Source organism: Danio rerio, chromosome 13 (assembly GCF_049306965.1).
Source record: "Danio rerio strain Tuebingen ecotype United States chromosome 13, GRCz12tu, whole genome shotgun sequence".
In the NCBI taxonomy this organism is placed as follows: Eukaryota; Metazoa; Chordata; class Actinopteri; order Cypriniformes; family Danionidae; genus Danio; species Danio rerio.
In genome coordinates, this window is record NC_133188.1 from 14,142,526 (window position 1) to 14,167,271 (window position 24,746).

Here is a 24,746-nt window from a genome sequence, read left to right on the forward strand (position 1 = left end):
CTGCCGCTGCACAGTCTTGGCAGAGAGCAGGGGCATCCCCGGGCTGAGCCAAGCCCCAGTGTTGGTGAAAGGATATGATGAGTTGTTTGTCTATAAGTGTAAAGGGTCAGTAAGGGTCTGCTGGGTAACAGAAAGGCACTGGAGGGCCACCGTGTAAAATTCGAGAATGAGAAAATGATAAATTCTTGTGTCTTAAACTTGGACTGATGGGTTTAGAAGCTTGATGAATCTTGCCTTTTGCTCCTCATCATAGAGGACTCTAGTGAGGCCCTCCAGAGGCAGTTCCTGGTATTATGTGCTTGAACCCTCTCTGGCCCGCACAGATGTGCTTGTGGAGTTGAGGTTAGAGGAATAAAACAGAGTTTGGTGGAAAGGTTGTTGACATTAATATGTCAAGAAAAATCTTAAATTAGTGTCTACAATGCTATTCAGAGAAGAGGGGTGGATTTATGTTGTTTGTTTTTTTTTCATTAAGTTTTACTAAACACAAACTGGCCTGGGTTTTCAAAATGGTCAACTATTAGCACTTTCTCAAATTTGCCTTTTAGTGGCAAACAATTATAATCATATACAATATTATTAGAATTTCAACGGTCACTTGTTGCTTGTTCCTGACCAAAACTTTTTTATCTTGTCCTGCCTCTAAACCTGATCTTAATAACCAACCAGAAGCTGGTCATTCAGACAGCACATTTCTCGTGTTCTCAGGTACATCGTAGAGTTGGTAACACCAGCATAGAAGTTTTATTTTAAACGTCTATCACAATCGGCCTACATTTGGTGCATTGTGTTGTGGATGACGTGCTGTTCTTCAGGGGCAACAGGAAAAATTAGGACAAGCTAAAGGGCTACTTGATTTCCAATTGCTGCTGGCTGGCTGGGGACAAGCCTGAAAATTGAAATAGCTAAAAATAGATATTATTAGCTAAACGTTATTTGCACAAAGCTAAAGATGCACCCATAAGGTCTTTGCTTGGAGTTATGGGGAATCGTTGGACCTTTTTGACTCAGAGGGAAAATGTGGAATTGGTGTAGATTCCCCAGTTTTTACCTCAGCTTCAGAATATCCAGTGCTCGGAGTTCATGATATCTTTGATATCTTCTTAACTGAACAAGATTTCAGATGATTCTACTTGAAAGTGCCAAAAGTTCTTAAATCACTTTTCTTTTAGTATCTTTTGTTTGTTTGAAGGCGTTAAACAAAAGTTTGTGAAAATTCTAAATTTGAGTGTTGTTTGCACAAAACTACTGTAACTCGTGTTTTCTCCTGTGACTGATGCTTTTTTCTAATATATATATATGTTGTATTTATGACAAAGTAACACAATAAAATATTTATAAGCTACTTCTGTTGGTGGCTTACTTTTTTTATTGTCAGTCTATTCAGTCAAACATGCTGGCAACAAACATCTTCAGACAAAAACAGCCTCGAAGAGAAGTGTGCTTGTATGTGTAAGGTTATCAACTGAGCAGTGGATTTGTCACATGGTGATAACATCTTTTAGGATGCCAAGCCCAGCTTAAACACTAATCTCAGGGGCCTGCAACAACAGAGGCTATTTATAACTTTGTATGTGTATCAGTAATATGTAATCGAGTACTGTTTTGTCTGTCAAATCGAAGCCTACCCCACACATCCTTTTCCTGGCCTTCACTTTGGGTCCCTGCCCAGCCCACCTTACAAAATTCTCATATCGGACCTGCCGTGACTACTGTAATGCACCCTGAGGATCAAAACACAAATATATGTGCTTGGCTTCTACATGGGTCCGAAACAATATGCTCACCCTCTTGCAGATACAATACCCACATTTCTTTCAACTGACATCAGGCTCCCTTCATCTCTCCCTGGAGACAGTACCCACCCTCTGTACACATAGCAGCCATTGTTTCTCACTGGCTAGTGGGACGAGTTCAAGGTTTTATTTCTGATGCACTGCTTGTTATGACTGCATCATGTAAAATCTACTAAGATCTGTTTGTTTTCAATGGCTTCTCGTAGTGGGGTTAAGAGATTTTGACACTCGGTGCATGATCCAGGCAGCCTGCATGTGGAATATTACATATACAGGGTGGGCCATTTATATGGATACACCTTAATAAAATGGTAATAGTTGGTGATATTAACGTCCTGTTTGTGGCACATTAGGGCAAACTTTTCAAGATGGGTGGTGGCTATTTTAAAGGCGGCCATCTTGGATCCAACTTTTGTTTTTTTCAATAGGAAGAGGGTCATTTGACACATCAAACTTATTGGAAATTTCGCAAGAAAAACAATGGTGTGGTTTTAACGTACCTTTATTCTTTTATTTACAAGTTTCTGGCCACTTATAAAATGTGTTCAATGTGCTGCCTATTGTGTTGGATTGTCAATGCAACCCTCTTCTCCCACTCTTCACACACTGATAGCAACATCGCAGGAGAAATGCCAGCACAGGCTTCCAGTTTCCGTAGTTTCAGGTGCTGCACATCTTGTATCTTCACACCATAGATAACAAAGATAGTGGGGCCATTCTTCATCAATGGAAACCTCAAGGCCACTGAATATTTGAAATTGCTACATGATGATGTGTTTCCCTCTTTATGCACTAAAGCTGGCACGTTGCCTGAGTTTTTCCAGCAGGTCCGAGCATTCCTAGATTAACAGTTTCCTGAAAAGTGGATTGGTCATCGTGGGCCAGTTGAATGGCCCCAAAGGTCTCCTGATCTGACCCCCTTAGACTTTTATCTTTGGGTTCATCTGAAGGCAATTGTTTATGGTGTGAAGATACAAGATGTGCAGCACCTGAAACTATGGATACTGGAAGCCTGTGCTGGCATTTCTCCTGCAGTGTGTGAAGAGTGGGAGAAGAGGGTTGCATTGACAATCCAACACATTGAACACATTTTATAGGTGGTCAGAAACTTGTAAATAACTCATGAAAAAATAAAGTTACTTTAAAACCAAGCACACCATTGTTTCTCTTGTGAAATTCCCAGTAAGTTTGATGTGTCAGATGACCCTCTCACTATTGAAAAAACAAAAGTTATATCCAAGATGGCCAACTTCAAAATGGCCACCATTGTCACCACCCATCTTGAAATGTGTGCCCCCTCACATATACTAATGTGCCACAAGCAAGATGTTAATATCACTAGCCACTCCCATTTTATTAAGGTGTCTCCATATAAATGGCCGACCCTGTATATAAAAGAGATGCTTCTCTTTGTTTAACATGGTTTTTAATTCTTTACATATCTTTGTACCACAAATTGATTAGGATTCTTCATTTACAATTATCCAAAGTGATTTATTTTGCATTTAAGCTAGTAAATGCCTATATTTTCTGGGAATCCAACTCATAAACTTGCTGTTGTCGTAGGCAATCATGTTCGAGCAGCAAAAATGCTACGTGTCTTTAAACATGGCAGTTCATGGTGAAGGTCATAACCTTGCTTTTGATCACTGCCAGGGATGTGATACAGGATGAACAATAATTGTGAGTGACTTATGTTGCACACCAGAGACAGACCAGAGTACCTTTTGCCTAACAAGACATTTGTGGTTACAGACTTTGTGCTGCCATGCTAATGTAGCGTTCACACACACACACACACATACAGTGACAAAAATGTCATTAAGAAACAGCTTATTTAAAATATTTAAGTGGACATGATCACACTTTGACCTTGAGATGTATCTAGCATAAGCTTTCAGCCTGTTCTTACCATATTTTGGCCTTTGTTCACACTACAACCCAAAGCGTCCATTTTCAGTGCTGCTAAAATATGATTCATAATTGATTTCATAAGCGTGCTGATATGTAGTCCATACAATATTCTAAATTACCAGGAATTTTTTTTTTACTAACTTTAAGAAGACTAATCGAAGTAGCAAACGTTATCTTCACACTTTAAGAACGTTACAGCCCAACAAAAAAAGTGTGACATTGAACTGCAGTGTGACCATAGCTCATTTTTCCTCTCTGTTCTATTCACAATTCATTCTCCAGGTTAAGGACATCAAAGGTCATGAGAACCTGCATGTCACTGCTTTCTTTAGCGACAGATGCGAGTTTGAGAACTGAGGCATTTCCGGTGACTGCCTCACCTTCCCAAACTCTGCTCTTATTCATCTTCAGATCCGTTCGTTTTTCTCCGACAACACACACTCTTTGTGCACCTGGTACCCGTACGCGAAAACTGACTGAACTTTGTGGGGCCAGCACACCTGTGCGGGGCTCCAGTAGCACGCACCCTCTTCCCCATCCTGAATACACACAGGGAAATGGATCTCCATGTTTTTCACACACACTCCTGATTACAAAGTCACACAGTGGCTTATAGTCTTGCTGAGGTGGTTTGCGCCCATAAAGACCAAGGCGGTAAACTCCCGCTCTGGGCGCACAGACGCTCACAGTTATCTTTGTGTCATTAAATGTTAGGAGTACATATCGGGACAGAGGAAAGTCAGCCTCCTCGTGAAGCTCAGCACAGAGGACTGCATGTATTTGCAGCTCTGGTGAGGTGGAGTGGAAGGTGATGTTGCAGCGGCCTTGGGGTGCATTTACTATTGCACCTGTGTGGCTGAAATGTGACAAGCCTGCTTCTTGAGTACGAATCCCAGAACCACACCACAGGCTGAGATCTGGAGGATACAGCGAATTTGGATTCATTCCTTGGCATTGACGGTGCAGCAAGAAATTCCCGGCGTTTTGAAAAGTCCCACCTCCACTGTCATAATCCTGCACGAACATGGACAGCCGGTAAAATCCTTTGTACGGGCACATGACGTTGCACACCAGCTGCTCTTTTGCTATCTGCATTGCAATGCAGCGCTTGGATGCAGTGGCGTTAAGCTCATTGTGTGCGAGCTCACACACCATCATCAGAGGTCGTGATGTGTTTAGGATCACCTTGCACTCTCCATCATCAGCAACCTCCACAGCCTGTTCTCCTGCGACACTGCAAGTCTTGACACCTAGTGCTGACGCCCCCGCAGCTAAGCCCCAGTTCAAGTAGGGGTTATCAGGCAGAGGCTGCCTCTTTTGGACACTTGGGCACTCCAGTTCAAGAGAACAAACCCACCGCAGAGCACCAGGTTCACCCTCTCGTCGGGCAAACAGCTTGACCTCGTAGGTTCCGGGCTCTGAGGGCAGTAATCGCAGCTTCATTCCTTGATGAGTTACTGACAGGAGACCACAGGAGCTGTCAACCTCCTCCTGCTTTAGAGCTCCTGTCTGGGGATCATGCTGCCTCATCTCATACGAAAAGGTCAACAGTCTAGAGGAGCTCACTGACACAATTGCTTCCCCATCCTCTGTGGAAAACAAATTTGGACACATTTACAAACTGTTGCAGTGATACTGTGCATGTGTTCATAGTGGAAAATGTTGGCAGTGACAACCACATGGAAGTAAGGAAGTGATTATTATGAGTGAAATCATAAGGGTGGACATTGTAATAACCATATAAGTGTTAACAAGGATTATGGATCCGTTACTTGTCTGGTGTAAGCATGCCAGTATCAGATGTCATAGATGTGTTTGTTAAAGTCCTGTGAACAAATGCTGTTAACAGTTTTCCCATATAAATTATGTATCCAAAATTCCAAATTTTTCCACATTACCTGACTAATATTAAGGGATCAAAGAGTAAATTAAAATCGCTGAGTGAATATGGATAGTCCTTCTCATTTGAGTGAGATTACTTGTTGTTTCATAGTAAGATTTAAATGATTTTGACAGTGTACTTGTTATTAATTATTCTCTAGCTGCTGAGTGTATGCAGTTTATCTGTTGTACACACATTATTGTAGTTCATTTTGGGATTGAATGTGTGCTTAATTTGGACCACTACAAATTACTGTCATCACAATGAATGTGGGATTGTTTCTGGAGAGTCAACGTTTACCTCCAACTATGAACAGTTGCCTAAAACTGATGATCTTGCCTAAAACTGATGAACTTTTTTCAATTGTGTGTAACTATGGTAAAGCTAAAACTCCAGAGACCATCCTGGTGCATGCTTGGGGACCCTTAGTATAAGGCTATATTGGTGCTATTGCACATGATATGTGTGAAAATGTATCCTAAACTCCTAACGATACTGTATTATTGAAATAAATGAGATATCATGACAATCACTTTGACAGCTCTTATCTCTGTGAACAGTAAAATAAAAAGTAGCCACGGGCCACTGTCAAGATTCTTTGTTTTGCAAATCAGAACGCTTTTGATGCACACTCTGTCTGACAAGCATTTTACAAGTTCACAATTGGAAGCACATGCATGGCAATGCAGAGTTGGATTTGGCAGAGTGCAAAATGTTAGCTGTTTCTCATTCATAAACTGTGGATTACACCATCAAATACCTTTACTAGAGTAAGACAGAAAATATAATAATGATTTTATCACTGGAGAAAGCTTTAATTCTTAAAAAAATATCAAACTTGACAACGTGATTGGTCACAAAAAGAGGTGTAATCTAATTTTGTGGCTATGGGTGGCTATGGTCAAAACAAGCTTACATATCAAACAGCATTTTTTTAGTCTGCACCCCAAAGTCATACGACTTTTACATAACCTAAATCTTTTTTATAACTCTAGATTGTTGATTATTGCTATTGGAATGACATTATGCTCCAAAACAGGGTAAGTCTGCTACCGAAAGGGTAGAAACAGTCAACATATTGAGGCCACCTGCATTTTGAACCAAAGTGTTTTAAACTGTTCATTTCTAAGGGCAGCTTGGAATGAAGGATTTTGAAGAGTACATGTGCATCATCACATTTCACGTCCGTAATTCTATGCTTTAGAGCAGTGGATTTAAAACTGTGGTACGTGTACCACTAGTGGTACGCAGGCTTCTTTCTAGTGGTACGAGGAGAAATGAAATATGTCACGTACATGCTACACACATTTAAAAATTTCTCAAAAATTATGCATATGACATTTATGAATATAGCCTATATTTCTGAGGTAATTTGCCACGTTGTTTTAACTGTGCAGAGTTGTAGCTGCTTTACTGGGCCTACTAGGCTACTGTATTTCAATACTGCTCATTTTTGGTGGTACTTGGAGAGACCATTTTTTTTCTGAGGTGGTACTTGATGAAAAGTTTGAGAACCACTGCTTTAGAGTTTATGTGTGTGTGTGTGTGTGTGTGTGTGTGTGTGTGTGTGTGTGTGTGTGTGTGTGTGTTTAGTATATGACGCAAGGTGCAAGAAAACTGTGAAGTTGATGTTGTTGAGTAGTGGTCCTGGAGGGCCAGTGTCTTTTTATAATTTAGCTCCAACTTGCCTCGACACACACCTGCCTGGAAGCTTCAAGTATTCCTACTGTAGTAAGACATTAATAAGCTTGTTCAGGTGTGTTTGATTAGAAATGGAGCTAAAATTGGCTGGATAGAGTGTGGTTACCCTTGCTCTACAACATCACATTTACATTTCTCTTTAGACGCAGATGTTGCCTAAACGTTAGAGATAAACTTGAAAACCAAGTTTAAGCAAGGCGCCAAACCCGAAACTGCTCCCTGGGCGGCCCACTGCTCTGGTATATACTGCTTCGTACTTCTATAATTGTAATGTGTGTGGGGCTTTTTTTTTTTTGTAACTCTGGTTTTCTTCATCTTGTTCTAAGCATGATTCAAACCAGTGTTGTGGTAGACAGGTGCACCAGAAAAGATGCTAAAGGCTGCAGCCTCGAGTGTTAATTGGTAGTACAGCTCTTGAAGCCAAATGAGTGAGGATTTCTTTGTACAGCTCCTGCTAGCTGCTCTCTATCACACTTATCCACCTAAACCTCACTGCCATCTGGCTCACAGCGCTTATATAACTTCTTCAATTCTTCTTGCCCCATCTTAACTGGGATTCAAACCAGCATTTCTGGCAATACAGGCGGCTGCACTAATGAGTGTGCTAAACACCACGCTAGTATTCCTCTTGAGTGAGGAGTGAGATTTACACACACAGTTCCAACCAGCTGGCTTAGCATATTAGATAAATGTGTCTCGCTTAGACTCTCGCTGCTTAATTTTCACATTTTGTCATCTCAAGACCCAGGGGTGAAACCACATTTAGCCTTCAGTGCGTATGGAGCCATTTAGTGCCCAGAAGTTACCAGCTGAGCCTTTGTCAAGCTGTTTTCTTGCCTCCCTAAATGCTTGCACTTTCCTAATGCTTTTGCCTGCATTTTCTGCAATGCATGCTTTAGATATTCTTCAAGAAGTTTCAATTACAATAACTTTTTTCTTATGCGACGGCCTAATCTCTGCAGCAAACGTTCTAATCTGTTTTCTCAGAGTTTCTCGACACAAGCTGAAGCCAGTCGCCTCCTATGATCTCATTACAGTGTGACAGACATTGTGTTTGCTTCACTAATCTCCCTTTTGTGTTTGTGCTATGTTTTGTTTTGCATGAGCATATTTACGTTAATAGTGTATGTTTTGTGTGCATATGTACACCTGTGATTGTCTTATACTGCTTGGGATGTATGAGGGTCAGTCCCAACTGATAAAATGCTGATGTCCTCAAGGGTCTCATTTCAAACTCTTGTATGGAGATGGGTGTGGTAAGCAGTTGCCAGGTTTGGTCATCAGGGAAATGAGAGTTTATGAATTCACTGGGTTCAGTCAGGAAATAAAAGTCATCATACCTGAACAAAAGAAACCAGACATTATTATAGTGGAATTGTATTGATTTATCCTTTCCATTTAGTGCAGCATTGCACTTAATATCACTCAATATTGTTTTGTCAAATTTCCCTATAGAGAAAGATGATGCCTACTTTATTAGGTACACCTTTTTAATGCAACTTTAAGAATCTAGGTGGTACACATTGTATCCGAAATCACCCCCTATACCGACAAAGGTATAAACGGAGGTCGCAGTCAGCTCCAAGTGGGTAGGACTTGAGCTCCAAGTGGGTGGGCCTTTGAGCTCCAAGTGGGCTGTACACACCTATCTTGTGCATGACCTGGAGTCCGATATTGTAATTTAAGAATTTTTACACCTACCCCAACCCTAAACCCAAACTAACAGTAACCTGGAGCCTCATGTACGAAGACTTGCGTTGAAATCATACTAAAACATTGCGTACGCACAAACCTGTAAATGTGCATACGCAGTAAAAAATTCAAATGTATGAAACACTGCGTACGCCGAATCACACGCATATTCTTTTTGTACATCCGAATGAATGTAAAACATGCGCGAGCGCAAAACCCCTCCCTGCCTCCTCCCCCGTATGAATATGCTAATGACTCTACTTTGGCAAAACCCAACAAAAAAGCAATGGCAAAAGCAAGCAAAAAGAGAAACTTTAAACAGAATGTAAATAGGAGGTGCTGCTGTAGGAGGTAGACCGGAGAAAAATTGTTATTTGCAAGTTTGTTCTCCGGAATTTAATAACAAAAGAAAAAAATAGAGTGGGAGAGTTTAGCTGATGCGGTTAACACAGTTGGGTCTGAACATCGCACTGAGTAGATAAAACAAAAAATAGTGCGATGTAAAAGTGTAAAATTTTAAAGCATCCTTAACAGCGTGAGTGGCGTAGCTCGTAAAACGCATGGCAACATGTTTTGATATGTTCGATCATGAACTCTGTTCGAATCCAGCATCTGATGAACATTCTTTTTCCCCCCGGCTACATATTAGATTTTTCCTATACTCTTCATCACGAGGAAGACAAGTAGAAATCATTAATAAGTCTGTGCATCATTTTTATTTGCACATTTATTGAATAGAAACGTTTCTGATTCACGTTTGCAAATTCATCTTCAAATAGTGCCTTAATAGCAATGTGTGTGCAGTAGATCGCTCTGATTACATTGGGAAAAACGGCGACTGCTGCAAATTGCGCTTTGATGTTTCGCTAGTCAACTGCATTGTATGGAAACCTTATATACCTGCTAGACATGCGGATGAACCTGTCTCATACAGCTGCCATTGCACGGCTCTAAGACACTTTGTAGAATGCAATTTAACACAACTGCCTCTAGGAGTCGCCAATGAAAATAAAACAGATACACACAAGAAATGTGCGTACGGCAGGCATGAAGTTGGCATATCCCAACCCTAAACCCAACCTCACAGTAACCTGATGTGCTTTATTAAGGTCTACACCTACCTTAACCCTAAACCCAACCTCACAGTAACCTGATGTGCTTTATTAAGTTCTACACCTACCTAAACCTCAAACCCAACCTCACAGTAACCTGATGTGTTTTATTAAGGTCTACACCTACCCCTACCCTAAACCCAACCTTACAGTAACCTGATGTGTTTTTATTAAGGTCTACACCTACCTCAACCCTAAACCCAACCTTACAGTAACCTGATGTGTTTTTATTAAGGTCTACACCTACCTCAACCCTAAACCCAACCTTACAGTAACCTGATGTGTTTTATTAGTCTACATCTACCCCGACCCTAAACCCAAAATTATAGTAAGCTGATGTTATTTTATTATGGTCTACACCTACCCAAACCTCAAACCCAACTTTACAGTAACCTGATGTGTTTTATTAATATCTGCTAAACCTACACCACCTAAACCCAACTTGCTTGCAGTGTAATTCCTCCTACTTGGAGGTCTCCGGGCTGCAGTGATACCTACTTGCCTATACCTGCATTTGCTATTCTCTAGTCTAGTTATATACTCCACTTAAGGAAGTGAATGAAAATGAGTGATTGAGTTTGAGTACTCATTGCACTGGAAGGCATGCAGTTTTATTTGTGCTTTGCTGGTTAATAAAACCATCAGACAGATTAGATTTTAAAACCTCTTGGGCAGACCCTTTAATTAGTTATTTAACACTTATAGAGCTGTCTAGTAATGGAACAGTGTAATGTAGTAATGGAACAGTATTTTGATTTCTGTCATGTATACAAATGTTACTTTAATTAAATAATACTTGATTTTGAAACTTACACCAATAAGATTCCACTGTGGAAACTCTTGCATTGCATTATGGGGATTTTCTAGCTGTTAAGTGTACATTTGTTTACTCATTATTGAAGTGCATTGTAAGATTGGTTGAGTGCACTTCAGGGTGTCCGTTATGGTTTCGGAGACCACTAGAAATAGCTACTCCTGCACTATATAAGGGTATAGGGGGCGATTCAGTGCTATCAAGATGTACCTAATAAAGTGACCAGTAATTCTGTCTGCTTAATCAAAACAGTGAGATCCAAGATGAATCACAACATAACAAACTTATCAAAAAATATATTTTCTTAATGTTGATTTTAAAAAAAAATGTCATAGGCACTACTAGCTATAACTGTATGTAAAAACAACACATGATTTGTCAAGTCATAATGTATGTGGTATGTCTGTATCGTATGAAATGCATAACTGACACTCCGGGGAGCCTGACCTCTTTACAAATGTTTTGCTTTTCATATCCACAGTGCCAGCACCCCAGCAAGCGTCAAGCAGCCACCACTGACCGTCTATGAAGACAGCATTCCACTCATGATCAGAACACTCCTCAGCTAAACTGTGCCTGGCCTGGTATCCGATACCTTTGCTGTACCCGCTTACTTCCACGCACTCAATGCCCACCTCCCTAGAGAAAAAAGGGAAAGTTCAGAGCCACATTCTTCTGGCATGATGTGTGTTTCTAAATACCGCTGGTCATTTACCTGCACATTTCCACACAGAGATTGGAGTAACCACTACATACACCTTTTCCATTCCTGATGACTTCATCTAAAGAACAAATCTTCTGAGAAAGACCAAGGTATCCCTCTATATCGTACTCTACACATGGAAACACAAGAAAACATTTTTTAAACAGGAAATACATTTACAGGGTCATGGATTTTCTTGATCTTTTGACAAAGTTTTAATAGTCTTTATTAAAACAATTTACCAATATGGTTTCCTATACACTATGTTTTAATAATCAAATTTAGACATTGATCTGACTATGATAACTTTGCAACTACATATTAAATAAAAACATGTTAAATAAATAGAATTAAAGTAAAAGTAGGGTATTAGCAGACAGTAAGGTTATGGTTAGGGGAAGTGGAATAAGCTCTTAAGGGACCATTAAAATAAAGTGTTAGCAGATTTTAATGGTCCCATTGAATGAACATCTGGATATATTGTGCAGTACAGTGGTGTAGAAAAGTGTTTACACCCTTACTAATTTCTTATTTTTGTCACACTTTAATGTTTCAGATCCTCAGACAAATTTAAATATTAGTTAAGTATAACACAAGTAGTTGCAGTTTTGAATCGAGGGTTATTATTTTTATGGGATAAAAACACAGAACTACATAGCTCTGTGTGAAAAAATGTTTGGCCCTAAATCTAATAACTGGCCACTCTTAGCAGCAACAGCTGCAATCAAGCATTTTCAGTTCCCATTGTTGTAATTCTAAAACATTGCAGGGTTTTCAAGCAGGAATTGTATTTTTATGATCATTCCACAGCATCTCAATTGGATCCAGGACATTACTTTGACTAGGCCACTCCAAAGTCTTCATTTGGTTTTTCTTCAGCAATTCAGAAGTAGATTTTCTGATGTGCTTTGGATCCTTGTACTGCTACAGAACTCAAATTTGCTTCAGCTTGAGGTCACTAACAGATGGTCTGATATTCTTCTTCAGGATATTTTGGAACACAGCTGAATTTATGGTTCTATTTATCACAGCGAATCTTCCAGGTCCTGAAGCAGCTAAACAAGCCCAGACCATCACACTACCACCATCACCACATTTAACTGTTTGTGTGATGTTCTTGTTCTGAAATGCAGATTAACCTTTTACGCCACACATAAAAGGGCACAAACCTTCAAAAAAATGTCAACTTTTGCCTTGTCAGTAGTCCACAAAATATTTTCCAGAAAGACTGGGGGATCATCAAGATGTTTGGCAAATCTGGGATGAGCCTTGATGTTCATTTTTCTCAGCAATGGTTTTCGTCATGGAACTTAAACTATTTTTGCCCAGTCTCCTTCTTATGGTGCAGTCATGCACACTAACCTTAACTAAGGTAATTGTGCTCGGCTGGCCACTCCTGTTCCATGTTTTTGCCATTTGTAGATGGATCTTACTGTGGATCGCTGCAGTCCTAAAGCTTTCTAACTTTTTCCAGACTGGTAGATCTCAATTAACTTCTTTTTTATTTGTTTTTGAATTTCTTTGGATCTTTGCATGATGTTTAGCTTTTGAGGATCTTTTTGTTTACTATTCAAGAGCCAGTAATCGGGCCATGAGAATTAGGGAGCCTAAAAAGGAGCAGTTTTATGAAGCAGATGTATGGTCACAGAGTGTTTACAGCAGTGTTTACACCTCAAAGAGCCATAAGGGGTCTTTTAAAATGTATTTTAAAAATATGTATGTATTAACATGTGTATTGTAAAATTAACTGTGTATGTTTGTGATGAAGCAACAAACATGTAGACTACACTACTTAGTGTTTAATGCACTGTATGCAGTGTCATGTCATAATGTAATTTTTCAGGAATACAAGGACAACAAAAAAACTTTAAAAAATAATATGTTAATGCAGAGATTGATATTAATTTCTGCCTGTTTTCATTAATGTTAAAGGTTCAAAATACTCTAAATTTGCCTCAGTGTGACAACATAGTGCAACAAATAATCATGTTTCAAGATTAAGACTTTGGGCCCACAGGTTCACACATGTAGAAAGTGAATAATACGAGAGATATGCAAACTTTGGACCAACATAATTATAGAGTTGCCTCAGAGTATGCAAGATATTTTGCAGCGCCAATTTGTGGAAAATCATGATCTTTGCATTGCTTTCTTTATGGTCCCATCATCTTGTCAATAACAGATGTGTTGCTGTAAAAATGAAACGTTTACTATTTTTTAAACTGTTACAGACACAGCCTGTGTCATGTCATCACATCCACAGTAGATAATGTGTAACATTAGGGAAAATTGTGTGAACTTTTTTTTTGCAAAGTTCCAGATTTATCAGTAAGATGTTTGTTCACATCGGTTTGTTTGTTCACTTTTAAGTCAACTTGATAAATGAATATAAAAGATGGAATATTGGTATACAAATCTTGCTTAAGTTTTACATGAACTTAATGTATTAAATAAATTGCATTTCTTGACCCCTTTAAGGAGTATGTGTACTCAAATAGAAAACATTGAAAATATGTGTGGAAAATATTTTTCTACTAGTAATTTTCAAACTCAAAAATAGCTGCTATATTTAAGAATTACAAATGAAGGGCTAGTAACACTGGATAAAAATTGAGATTTCTTATAAAAACAAGAAGTATAGTTTTACCTTTATTTTTAAATGAAAATAGAATAAAACTTTACAGTGCATTATGAATTTATGCATGTGGAATTACCAATATTATGACACAGCCAGATCCATATGGCCCTGAGTTTTTCCACTTCATTTCTGGCCACTTCCGTGACTGCATGAGCAATCTTCTGGGCATCAAATTCTTCCTTCTCCCTCAACTGAAAAGCACATATTCATTACTAAAGCCCTGTTCACACCAAAGATTTTAACTACAACTATAAAATTACTATTTAACTATAATGAAAATGGCACTGAGTAATATTGTTGGATTAAACTGATTCAGCTGATGAAAGATAAAAATATTAAGAGACTTTAAATAGTGGATGACAAACTGTAGTGTTTCTAAAAGTAAATAACAAAATAAAAAGTGTTATCATCTGCTGGTGTAGATGCTAATATACTAGTTATGATTAAGGTCCTCAATCATGGTGTTAGCACAGAGTGCACAATGTTTGTTGTCAATTACCTCTCTTCCTTTCTGCATGGAGAATGCATCTACTTTGTTGAAAACATCAGTCCTTGTGAAGAGCACTTTTCTGGGTTTCCTCTGAGAGGTGGAGACTGCAGGTAGATAAGGTCTCCCGCTCTGCATGCCAGGGCTGGCAACTGAGGGGGGTTTCACAATCTCCTCTTGGCTCTTTTTCACAGTGCTTCTCTTTCTTACGCTCACTGATTTTGCCGCACTCTCAGCGGACAGTTGCCGCTTTGTGCTCGGTCGCTGTTCCTCGCATAACTTCCCATCATAGTTCTCACACAGAGCCTTATGTGAAGCCGCATTTTCTTGTATCGATTCGTTTTTTAAGGGCTTCGGGTCATGCCGCTCCACTGACTGTGAACTTCCTTGGTGGCTCTTAATAGTCAGACAGACTTTGACATCCATATCAGTTTTTTGGCTGCCAGATACATTTTGAAGTTTCGATTTCAGCACACCGTTTTCAATTTTCAAATCAAAATGTTGTTTCTTCGTGTCATTGTTTGAGCCTGCTTCTTCTGATTGGTGGCTGTTTTCTGTTTGTTGAGCAGTTTCAACTTCATCAGTGCAGATGAAAGTAAAAAAAAAATAATTTATGACATTATTTTAATTGGAGAGTTGATCCAATAACTGATCTTATTTTATCTACCCTCGGCCCATTTAAAAAAAAATTTCATCAGGAAAATTTTTTTTTTAGATGTAACTACCCTGCAGATACACAACATCAAAAGACATTAATATTAGGTTAGATTTAGGTCATGACATCAGCTGACCAAAATTCAATGTCTAGCCAGCGTCTAAGGACAACATTATTTTGACGTCCAATAACGATGTCAAATTACGTTGATATTTGGTTGATTTTAGGTTGTGTTGGAAAGTGACCAAAATCCAACGTCTGATAAATGTTATAGCTGTAATGTACACACAACTTCAAGGTGTAACAAAATTAGACGTTGATATTTGGTTGATTTTAGGTTGGACATTGATGTCTGCCTGACGTTGGGTTCTGACGTCAACCCAATTTTCATTTCCAAACAAAATACAATGTCCCTACGATATTGGGGTACAACGTCAATATGACGTCATGTTGACATCCTGTGCCTGCAGGGTAGTTCAAAGTGATTTATAAAATGCTAGTCAAGGCTATTAGTACTTTAAGAGTCTAAAAGACAAATACTGATAAAACTAATTTATTACTTGTTGCTACTCATCATAAATGTAGGCGACCTAATCAATTTTATAAATATTGTTAAATTTTTTGCAGTTTTGTGTCATGAGATTGCAATGTATCAGCAGTAGGGCCAGACAGAATCTGCGAACAATTTTTCCTATTTCTGTGCAAAATTTTGTAAAAAATCTCTGGATTTATGCAGAATGATTTCGGGAGAATCGTAACTAAAAACTTAATATATGAAATAAAATAAAAGGCAAATCCAATTAGATCCACTTATTTGGCAAACAAAGCAAGTCTCTTATACAGTATGATGTACCTACTAAAATACAGAAAATATTACTTTGCAAACTAGTGTAAATAATCAAATAAACATTTTAATATTAGTCAATAATATTTCGGAAATTTATTTAAAAACTGTATAAATTAAATTTAACACAAGTAAATAAATAGAATCAATGATGGGCTGGAAATCTGCTGAAATCTGCACACAGATTCTATGTGGGCCTAGCTACTGAAGATTTAACTAATTTAGAGAGGAGTACATGATATGATTGATTGCAGCTGGTCTCTCATCTGTAATCAGCAATAATCCAATCAGATTAATCCAAGCCTACGATAAATAGACCGATTTCATATTACTGTCTTATCTTCGTTTTGGAAGACCCCCCACTCCCCCACTCACCCCGCCCACCCTCCACCCCATCTCCTCCTTTTTCTCCTTTTACCAGGGGGAGCTCTCGAGACCTACCTGATGTCAGACACCCTTACATAGTAATTGACAAGGCGGGAGCCCTGGGCTCAATTATCTCTGAGCTCAGGGTTCTCTCCTGGGACAGCCTGCCAAACCTGCTAATAGTGTCAAGCAATATCTAAGTGTGAAATAGTGGTTTTGTTTTGCCTGTACATGATTATTTTGCTCTCAGATCAAAGTTACATTTCATGAAACACCAAGAACTGTAGTGTCAAGTTATCTTCCATTTTCATGGCTGCATGAAAATGCATTGAAATTGGCACTATATTTCAATTTTGTGGGTGATCTCTTTAAATCCAGAAAGTACCATCTAGTTATATAGTACATACTTAAAACTATTTTTAATAATTGCAGAATGAAATTGGATGGAACATCCTACCTTTTGCAGTTGTGAAACTCATCCCTTCCGGAATTTTTAGGGGTGTTCGTGGTGGACGTTTTACCCAAGTTTTGTTTTCCGTTGCAGGGGTCTGCATATATCTATTTTCTCCCTGTGTCCAGCCCTATGAAAGGATAGCGTGCTAAAAATACACTTGGACTTATCATGACAACCAATGAGCTCAAAGATACAAGAGAGGGGGGAAAGAAGGGCATTTGATGTTGGCACAGAGGGTGAAGAAGGTCGCGCTTGGTAACTGATAAATTTATTAGCAAATAAACATTCATAAACAACGTAATCTTGACCTTGTTAAGGGTATTAAAGTCTTTGCGTGGATGTTTAGTCTGCTTAGGATAAAAATCAAAGCGGGGAGAACACACACCCATAATTATAACAACAATAATTTAGCACAATAATTCATAACTCCTTCGGTGCCGGTCCTGAACTCATTAACCCTGTCCACCAAATCACTGTCCTTCTTATAAATAATATCGCTGATATTGAAATTGTAGCTGACTTTAGTGGATACTGTCGCTATGTGCAGGAAAACAAAGCCGTTTTTATTTCCATACATAGAAACCCTTCCTCCAAAAACATCCTCATTGGCTTGGGATCCATGTCAGACAGTCTGTCGGGGGCCCTCAAGGGTCTTCTTACATACCCCCTTTAGCCGGCTGAATTACCCCTGACCAATTACCCATCGGCAGAGTGCCAGAACAGCAATGACTACAGTTGTGTGTTTATTTGCAGAGTTCTACCCTACTTTTTTGTATAAAACTGCAAACGTTTTTCTGTTTCTGGTTTGCATCACAATAATACGGAGGACTTTTCTAAATACATGCGGCCTTGTAGATAATATGAGGACATGAGGTGATGGCGACATGGTCTTTATCATTGGCTTATATACAGATTGGTTTCAAATTTATTCACCCATTAAGCTTTAAAGTTTAAGGCTTTGAAAGGGTCTTAAATCGTATGTTGTAAAAGCCTAAAGTCATGGCAATAAATGTTGCATGCACTGAAAATCAAATCAAATGTTTTACAAGAATCAAAACTTCCATTCAATTTTGCCATCCAAGAAAATGTATCTTGATTGAAAAAACTTTTCTCTGGAAAATGGGATAAACAACTGAAAAATACATTCCATGCTCCCTATAAATTTGCATTTTGACAACATGAATTGTGTTTTCTTTTTTATTGTTCATCACATCTTCTTTACTTGGCCTTAAATTACTTAAATGTTTCAGTTAACTTTACAAATCCTGAAATATTCCTGTAAAAATAAAACACATTACAGGCAAGTAAAAAATCTGCTTCTTTTAAATATCTGTTGTGAAAGTAAAATGTAAAATATAGGTGAAATGTTTAGTTGGCATACTGTATACAGTGCATCCAGAAAGTATTCGTAGAACTTTTTTGATGTTAAAGCCTTATTCCATAATTAATTAAATTAATTTATTCATTCATTCATTCATTTTCTTGTCGGCTTAGTCCCTTTATTAATCCGGGGTCGACACAGCGAAATGAACCGCCAACTTATCCAGCAAGTGTTTACGCAGCAGATGCCCTTCCAGCCGCAACCCATCTCTAGGAAATAATTTATTTCCCCAAAATTCTACACACAATACCCCATAATGACAATGTGAAAAAAATTCTGAAATTACTTTGATTTTGAAATTGTTGCAATATTATGAAAAATAAAAAGCCTGAAAAATCACATGTACATAAGTATTGACAGCCTTTGCTCAATACTTTGTTACCTTTGGCAGCAATTATAGCCTCAAGTCTTTTTGAATATGATTCCACAAGCTTGGCACACCTGTCTTTAGGAATTTTTGCCCATTCCTCTTTTCCGTATCTCTTCAGCTCTATCAGGTTGGATGGGAAGCGACGGTGTACATCCATTTTCAGATTTCTCCAGAGACATTCAATAGGATTTAGTTCTGGGTTCTGGCTGGACCAATCAAGGACAGTGTCATTGTCTTGCTGGAAGATGAACCGTGGCCTCAGTTTAAGTTCAAGAGAACTCTGAAGCAGGTTTTGATTCAGGATGTCTCTGTACATTGCTGCATTTCTCTTTCCCTCTATCCTGACTAGTCTTCCAGGTTCTGCTGCAGAAAAACATCCTCACAGCATGATGCTGCCACCACCATGCTTCACTGTATGGGGATGGTATTAGCTTGGTGATGAGCAGGGCCTGGTTTTCTCAAAACGTAATGTAATGTTTCTCCTGACTAAATCCCTTCTCCCCCGATCACTCAGGTTAGATGGCCAACAAGCTCTAGGAAGTGTCCTGGTGGTTCCAAACATCCTCTTATGGATGATGGAGGCCACTGTGCTCATTGGAACTTTCAGAGCAGCAGACATTTTTCTGTAACCTTCCCCAGCCTTGTGTCTCGAGACAATCCTGTCTGGGAGGTTCACAGACAATTCCTTTGTCTTCATGTTTGGTTTTTGCTTTAACATGCACTGTCAACCCTAGGACCTTATATAGACAGGTGTATGCCTTTTCAAATCATGTCTAATCAACTGAATTTACCACTGTTTAACTCCAATTAAGCTGCTGAACCATCTCAACATCTCAAGAATGATCAGTGGAAACAGAATGTACCTTAGCTTAATTTAGAGCTTCACAGCAAAGGCTGTAAATTCATATTTGATTTCTACATGTAGATACATGCGATTTCTCAGTTTTTTTTTTTTTTTAAATTGCAACAATTTAAAAAAAATAAATTAATTGAATCCATTTTAGAATAAGGCTGTAACATAAAAACAAAATTTGAAATAAGTGAAGCGCTATGAATACTTTCCGGATGCACTGTGTATGATCCTAGATTTAAAAAAAATCAGAAAAAAAAGTCAGAAGAGTATTTTACATATAATATATAATATTATAGATTTAGAGATATATAATGCATATTACCTATATATATATATATATATATATATATATATATATATATATATATATATATATATATATATAGTATAGTATATATATATATAGTATACATATATATACTTACAGTAGCGTATAGAAAATATCATGTAAGATAATCTTTATTTAATTTTGACCCATAAATATATAAAAATATATGTTTACTTAAAATAACTATAAAAGAACATATTATCATATTATTATTCAATATTATTGAAAACTTCATTTTGGTCAAATGAAATATGACACATTCCAGTGTTCAAAAAAGCTTCTTGCTTAAAAATTCCCCCATTTCTGTCTTAGATAAACACAAAAGCCCAAATGGCAGCAGCCATGATCCGTATTGTATGTTCTGTCTCCAATTTATATCTTATGTAGACAGGACATATAAGACACACCAGTGGTTCAAAATCATCGACCTGCACTGCACACTGTGAATGCTACACTCTTATCTGCTACACCTGATTCAACTCATCAGCTCATTAGCAGAGGCTCCACGGACTGAACTGGTTGCATCAGATAAGAGACACAAATGTCCAGTTCTGTGATACTCAAGCATCAGTAGTACTGAAAGCATACTGTGTACTATAGAGCCCTCCTCGAAAGCTCTAAAAGCACTCAAATTTCAGAATAAAGTATGCTATCTTCACTACCAAACAAACTATGTAGAAAATAGTTGCCCAGAAAGCCCAAGAGTTGCGTTCTGTGCGCGCTCCCTAGCGGGGAAGCTATTGAACTAGTTTAAACGCATGCTAGTTATAAATCAAATGTTCTGAATATTTCGGAAATATTACAAAACATAGTTTTAACCATAAAATGATCACATAATGATATGAATGGTCTCATCCTTGCTGTCCAAGCGATGTGGCTTCCTGCTGTGTGATTGGTCCAGATGTCTGAGCTTGTTCGCGTGGTTCACTTCGTGCGCGCGGCTCGTAGGCTACTGTCATGCACACCTGCGGAACAGTGGCGCGCACCGCTAATATGCTTGTCTGTGTGTCACACTGCGAAGAAAAGACGACAAACTTGACCAGATAGTTTTGGTATAAAAGTAAACTTACTCCTAGAAAACTTTCCATTGAATGTCATTTCAGACATTGAAGCTGGACCAAAACTGAAAGACATCATGAAGACGGATAAAGACGGGAAAGACATGAGGGGAGTGACTGTTAACCGTTTTGCTGAAGGTAAGAATATATATTTTTTAAATCAACAAGATAAAGATGATAACGTTTATAATAAACAAATTTAATGAAATGCACGTGTGATTTTGTTTGCTAAAGATGCTTTTATGTCACCGTGGCAGTTGATTTTCGTATAACTAAATTACAAACACGAATACAAACAAACACGAATACAAACACGACATAGCTATTTGATTCTCATTTCTGTCCCTAAATAAAATACGTTTTAAAAAAAAAAACTGTCAACGTTAACAAACATAACATCTTGTTTACATGACAACCATAGTTTTACGTTTACTAACGTTACTGTTGCCATTACAGCTTAAATTGTATGTAACCTACATCAACAATAATGTGTTTTATATTCATTGTAGTGCTTAATAGTGTTATCGTTTATTAATATATCGTAAAGTCATAAGGAATAAATTACCTATTTGGTTAGCCTAACATTTTGAAAAACTGTGTCATTTTGCAGAAATCCAGACGTATTTATCAAAGTTACATTATCTAGCACATGTCACAAACTCGCTCAAGGCTAAAGTCATGGTGCATGAATGATAACTCGTGTCGATCTTACTTATCCATGAAAAATATAGATCATGTTAAACTTCACAACATACATTTAAAAAATGTATTGTGTATGTGACACTGTACTTGAATAAATAATAAATTACCTGAATTAATAATCTTTTCAATGATGTATACTGTAAAAAATGCTGGATACACACACTTGATTAGTGTTGGGACAACATGAAATAATTTTTTGCAAATTCAAGTGGATTAAACATAAAGCAATTAGGTTGTCCCCAGAAATAAAAAAAATGTGTTTCAGATATTTTAAATAAATAATTTTAACAAACAAAAAAACTTTATTTTTAGATTGTTAGTATATGACAATATTTAGCCAAAATACAACTATTTGGAAATCTGTAATCTGAGGGTTTAAACAAATCACAATACTGAGAAAAATCACTATTAAAAATGTCTTGATGTATTGTTTTGATATATTTACAGTACGAAATTTGCAATAATATCTTTGCTTGACAGTTTTTTTACTTAAAAATCTATTATAGCTTGAAAGAAAAATCTATAAGTGTGTCCCAATACAATGTATTTATGCTATTTCCAAAAAGATGCCTGTGCAGCTGCAGCATTAGACTGATTTTATGGTCCAGGATTACATATAGTGCCCTAAATGACAATATTTTTATTTGAAATTTGGAGTAAATGGTATTAGACCTTTATAGCATAAAGCAAATATTAACATTTTGCTCAAACTCATACCTAATAGTTCCAGTAAACCCACATTCTCAGAGATTTTTTTTTTTTATATTCCGACCTGTACTTATTAAAATTAAGAAAACAGTTGGTAAACGTATTCAATTGTATTACAAATTGGTATCGTAAAAATTAGGAATCACATCTTACCACCTGCTCATTTTTTATCATAAATAATTCTGGTTGTATTAACACATTTAAATGAACAAAGATTATATAACAGCATAATTACCTTCACTTGTTATAATTCATGATTAAGCTGTATTTTTTGTTGCCTTCTAAGAATGACACAACAAAGAAAAGACGAGTGTCCCAATAGATCACTCTACAGTAGAGCTACACATAAGCCTCCAAGACTCATGCTCTTAGGGTAATAAAGAAAGGAAGAACTGCTAATAAAGATGCTTCTTATCTGTCAACTTTTAGTCTTAAATTAAATAAAAAAATCAGGCTGTCTGGTCAAAGAGGATTCCCTGTTTGTTAATCAGTAGAAAACATTTAGAAAGCCGCTCTTCTAGGCATCATTGCATACCGATGAGGATTGGGGTTTACCTCATCAGTGGTGCCATTTCGAATTCTTGTTTACCTAACTACAATTGTAAAGTTCCCTAGATTCACATGTAGACATAACATACTTTCTCTCACAATTTCACCTGTCCTTGGAGATCATAGAGCACTGCGAGTGAGGTGACTGAATATTTGTTCCACTCTCTGGTTGGAATTCAATAAATCTTGTGACAAACTACATTAAAGTCTGCTCCACTGTAACATCCCACAGGTTGTTTCTAGAATGTCAAAGTAGGATACAATGATATTTTTTTTTTTTCTCACTGTGAATGCACTGGCATGCTCTTTTACAAGCACGTGCACATGCACTCACACAGACACATACTCTCTCACTGATGCATTACTTACATTAGGTGAGGGTCCTGGGGAAGGAAGCTCCACCCTTTGTTGTTCACTCAGCTTGACTGTTGGCTCTTCCTGGAGATACTGTACAATAGTGCAATAGTGGTGCTTGCGTGTGAAGCAGATCCAAAAAGAGCTGGTGAATGTAGTGATTTAACAAGGAAAACTAAATAAAGCTGAAACAAAGTTGTCCAGTGTTACAACTGAAATTGGCTTGTAGCAATACGACTTTGGCAAAAAAGGATTTTGCTTTTGACGGGCATTAAATGTTTCAGAGTTCTAGGAGGCAGTGTGAATGGAGTGTGGACTGAGACCCTGAATAAAAAAGTTAATTTTCAAGGACAGGGTAAGTGTGAATTAAAAGGCAAACTCTGTGACTTTCAATCACTCACTCACTCACTCACTCACTCACTCACTTACTCACCATCCTTCGTCTTAGTCCCTGATTTATCAAGGATGGCCACATTGGAATGAACCACCAATTACTCTGGCATATGTTTTATGCTGTGAATGCCCTTCCAGCTGCAACCCAGCACTGGGAAACTCCCACATACTCTTCTATTCACACACACACACACACACTCATACGTTACAGCCAATTTTGATTTGTCCATATTGCTTAAATATTGCATGTCTTTGGACTGTGGGGGAAACTGGAGCACCTGGGGGAAACCCACTTGAAGATGAGGAGAACATGCAAACTTCATACAAAAATGGTCGTGCTGGGAGTTGAACCTGTGACCTTTTTGCTCTGTGACTCAGTTAATTTATTTATTCCTTTATTTTTTTTTTTTCATTTTAGGAAGTTCATCTAAAGCATCTCAGTGTAAATTATTCATCAGTGCTGTTGTTTAATTGCTAATTGTATGCTGCAATTTGTATTAAAATGATCTTTGATGATCTTGATCTTTGGATGAAAATTCAGACTTTATCTTTGGTGGTGAATATCAGAAATATCATGTATACAGATGAGCCAAAACATTTTGATCACCTGAATAATATGCAGGCAACCCACCTAGGTATGGACTCTGCAAGAACTCTGAAAGCCCTTTCACACTGAGTGTGATGGATTAAAGCAAGGCAAACTAGCAACAAATTGCACTTTCATACTAAAGACAGAATGAATGATCCCCTATGTCATATTTATGCCTACACAAGAGGTGGCGCTTATCACAACAAGGCGTTTTTGTCATCCTTGGCTAGAAAATGTTTTTTCTAATATTTTGTATTTCATTATGTATGTATATTGTTAGCATGGTGGCTCAGTGGTTAGCAATGTCGCCTCACAGCAAAAAAGGTTCGGGTACTCTGGTTTCCCCCACAGTCTAAAGACATGTGAAAAAGGTGAGTGTGTGTGTGTGTGAATGAGAGTGCAT

General features: G+C 37.9%; 2 protein-coding genes across 9 annotated transcripts in view; one reads left to right on the top strand and one right to left on the bottom strand.

Annotated features, from left to right (window-relative positions):
- Positions 1–1,352: 1,352 nt before the first annotated feature.
- ky (kyphoscoliosis peptidase) lies at positions 1,353–23,448 on the bottom strand. Its single transcript, XM_021474278.3, has 8 exons — positions 23,377–23,448; positions 17,062–17,185; positions 14,752–15,314; positions 14,329–14,443; positions 11,627–11,744; positions 11,359–11,550; positions 8,443–8,633; positions 1,353–5,299 (listed from the first exon to the last, which is right to left on the bottom strand). Exons 2-8 carry the CDS (start codon positions 17,156–17,158, stop codon positions 3,975–3,977), a joined length of 2,601 nt encoding a protein of 866 aa, XP_021329953.2. The 5' UTR covers positions 17,159–17,185; positions 23,377–23,448; the 3' UTR covers positions 1,353–3,974.
- slc4a11 (solute carrier family 4 member 11) overlaps positions 11,393–24,746 on the top strand; it is a 176,500-nt gene continuing 163,146 nt past the window's right edge. For 6 of the 8 annotated variants that reach the window (XM_068212856.1, XM_068212858.1, XM_068212859.1 and 3 more), the window contains exon 1: positions 20,917–21,186. In XM_068212856.1, the coding sequence (XP_068068957.1) occupies positions 21,126–21,186 (61 nt within the window). In that variant the 5' untranslated portion in view covers positions 20,917–21,125. Of the gene's footprint in view, positions 11,725–20,511; positions 20,635–20,916; positions 21,187–24,746 lie in introns of those variants that run through there. The other 2 variants (XM_073919600.1, XM_073919605.1) reach the window with 2 other exon arrangements.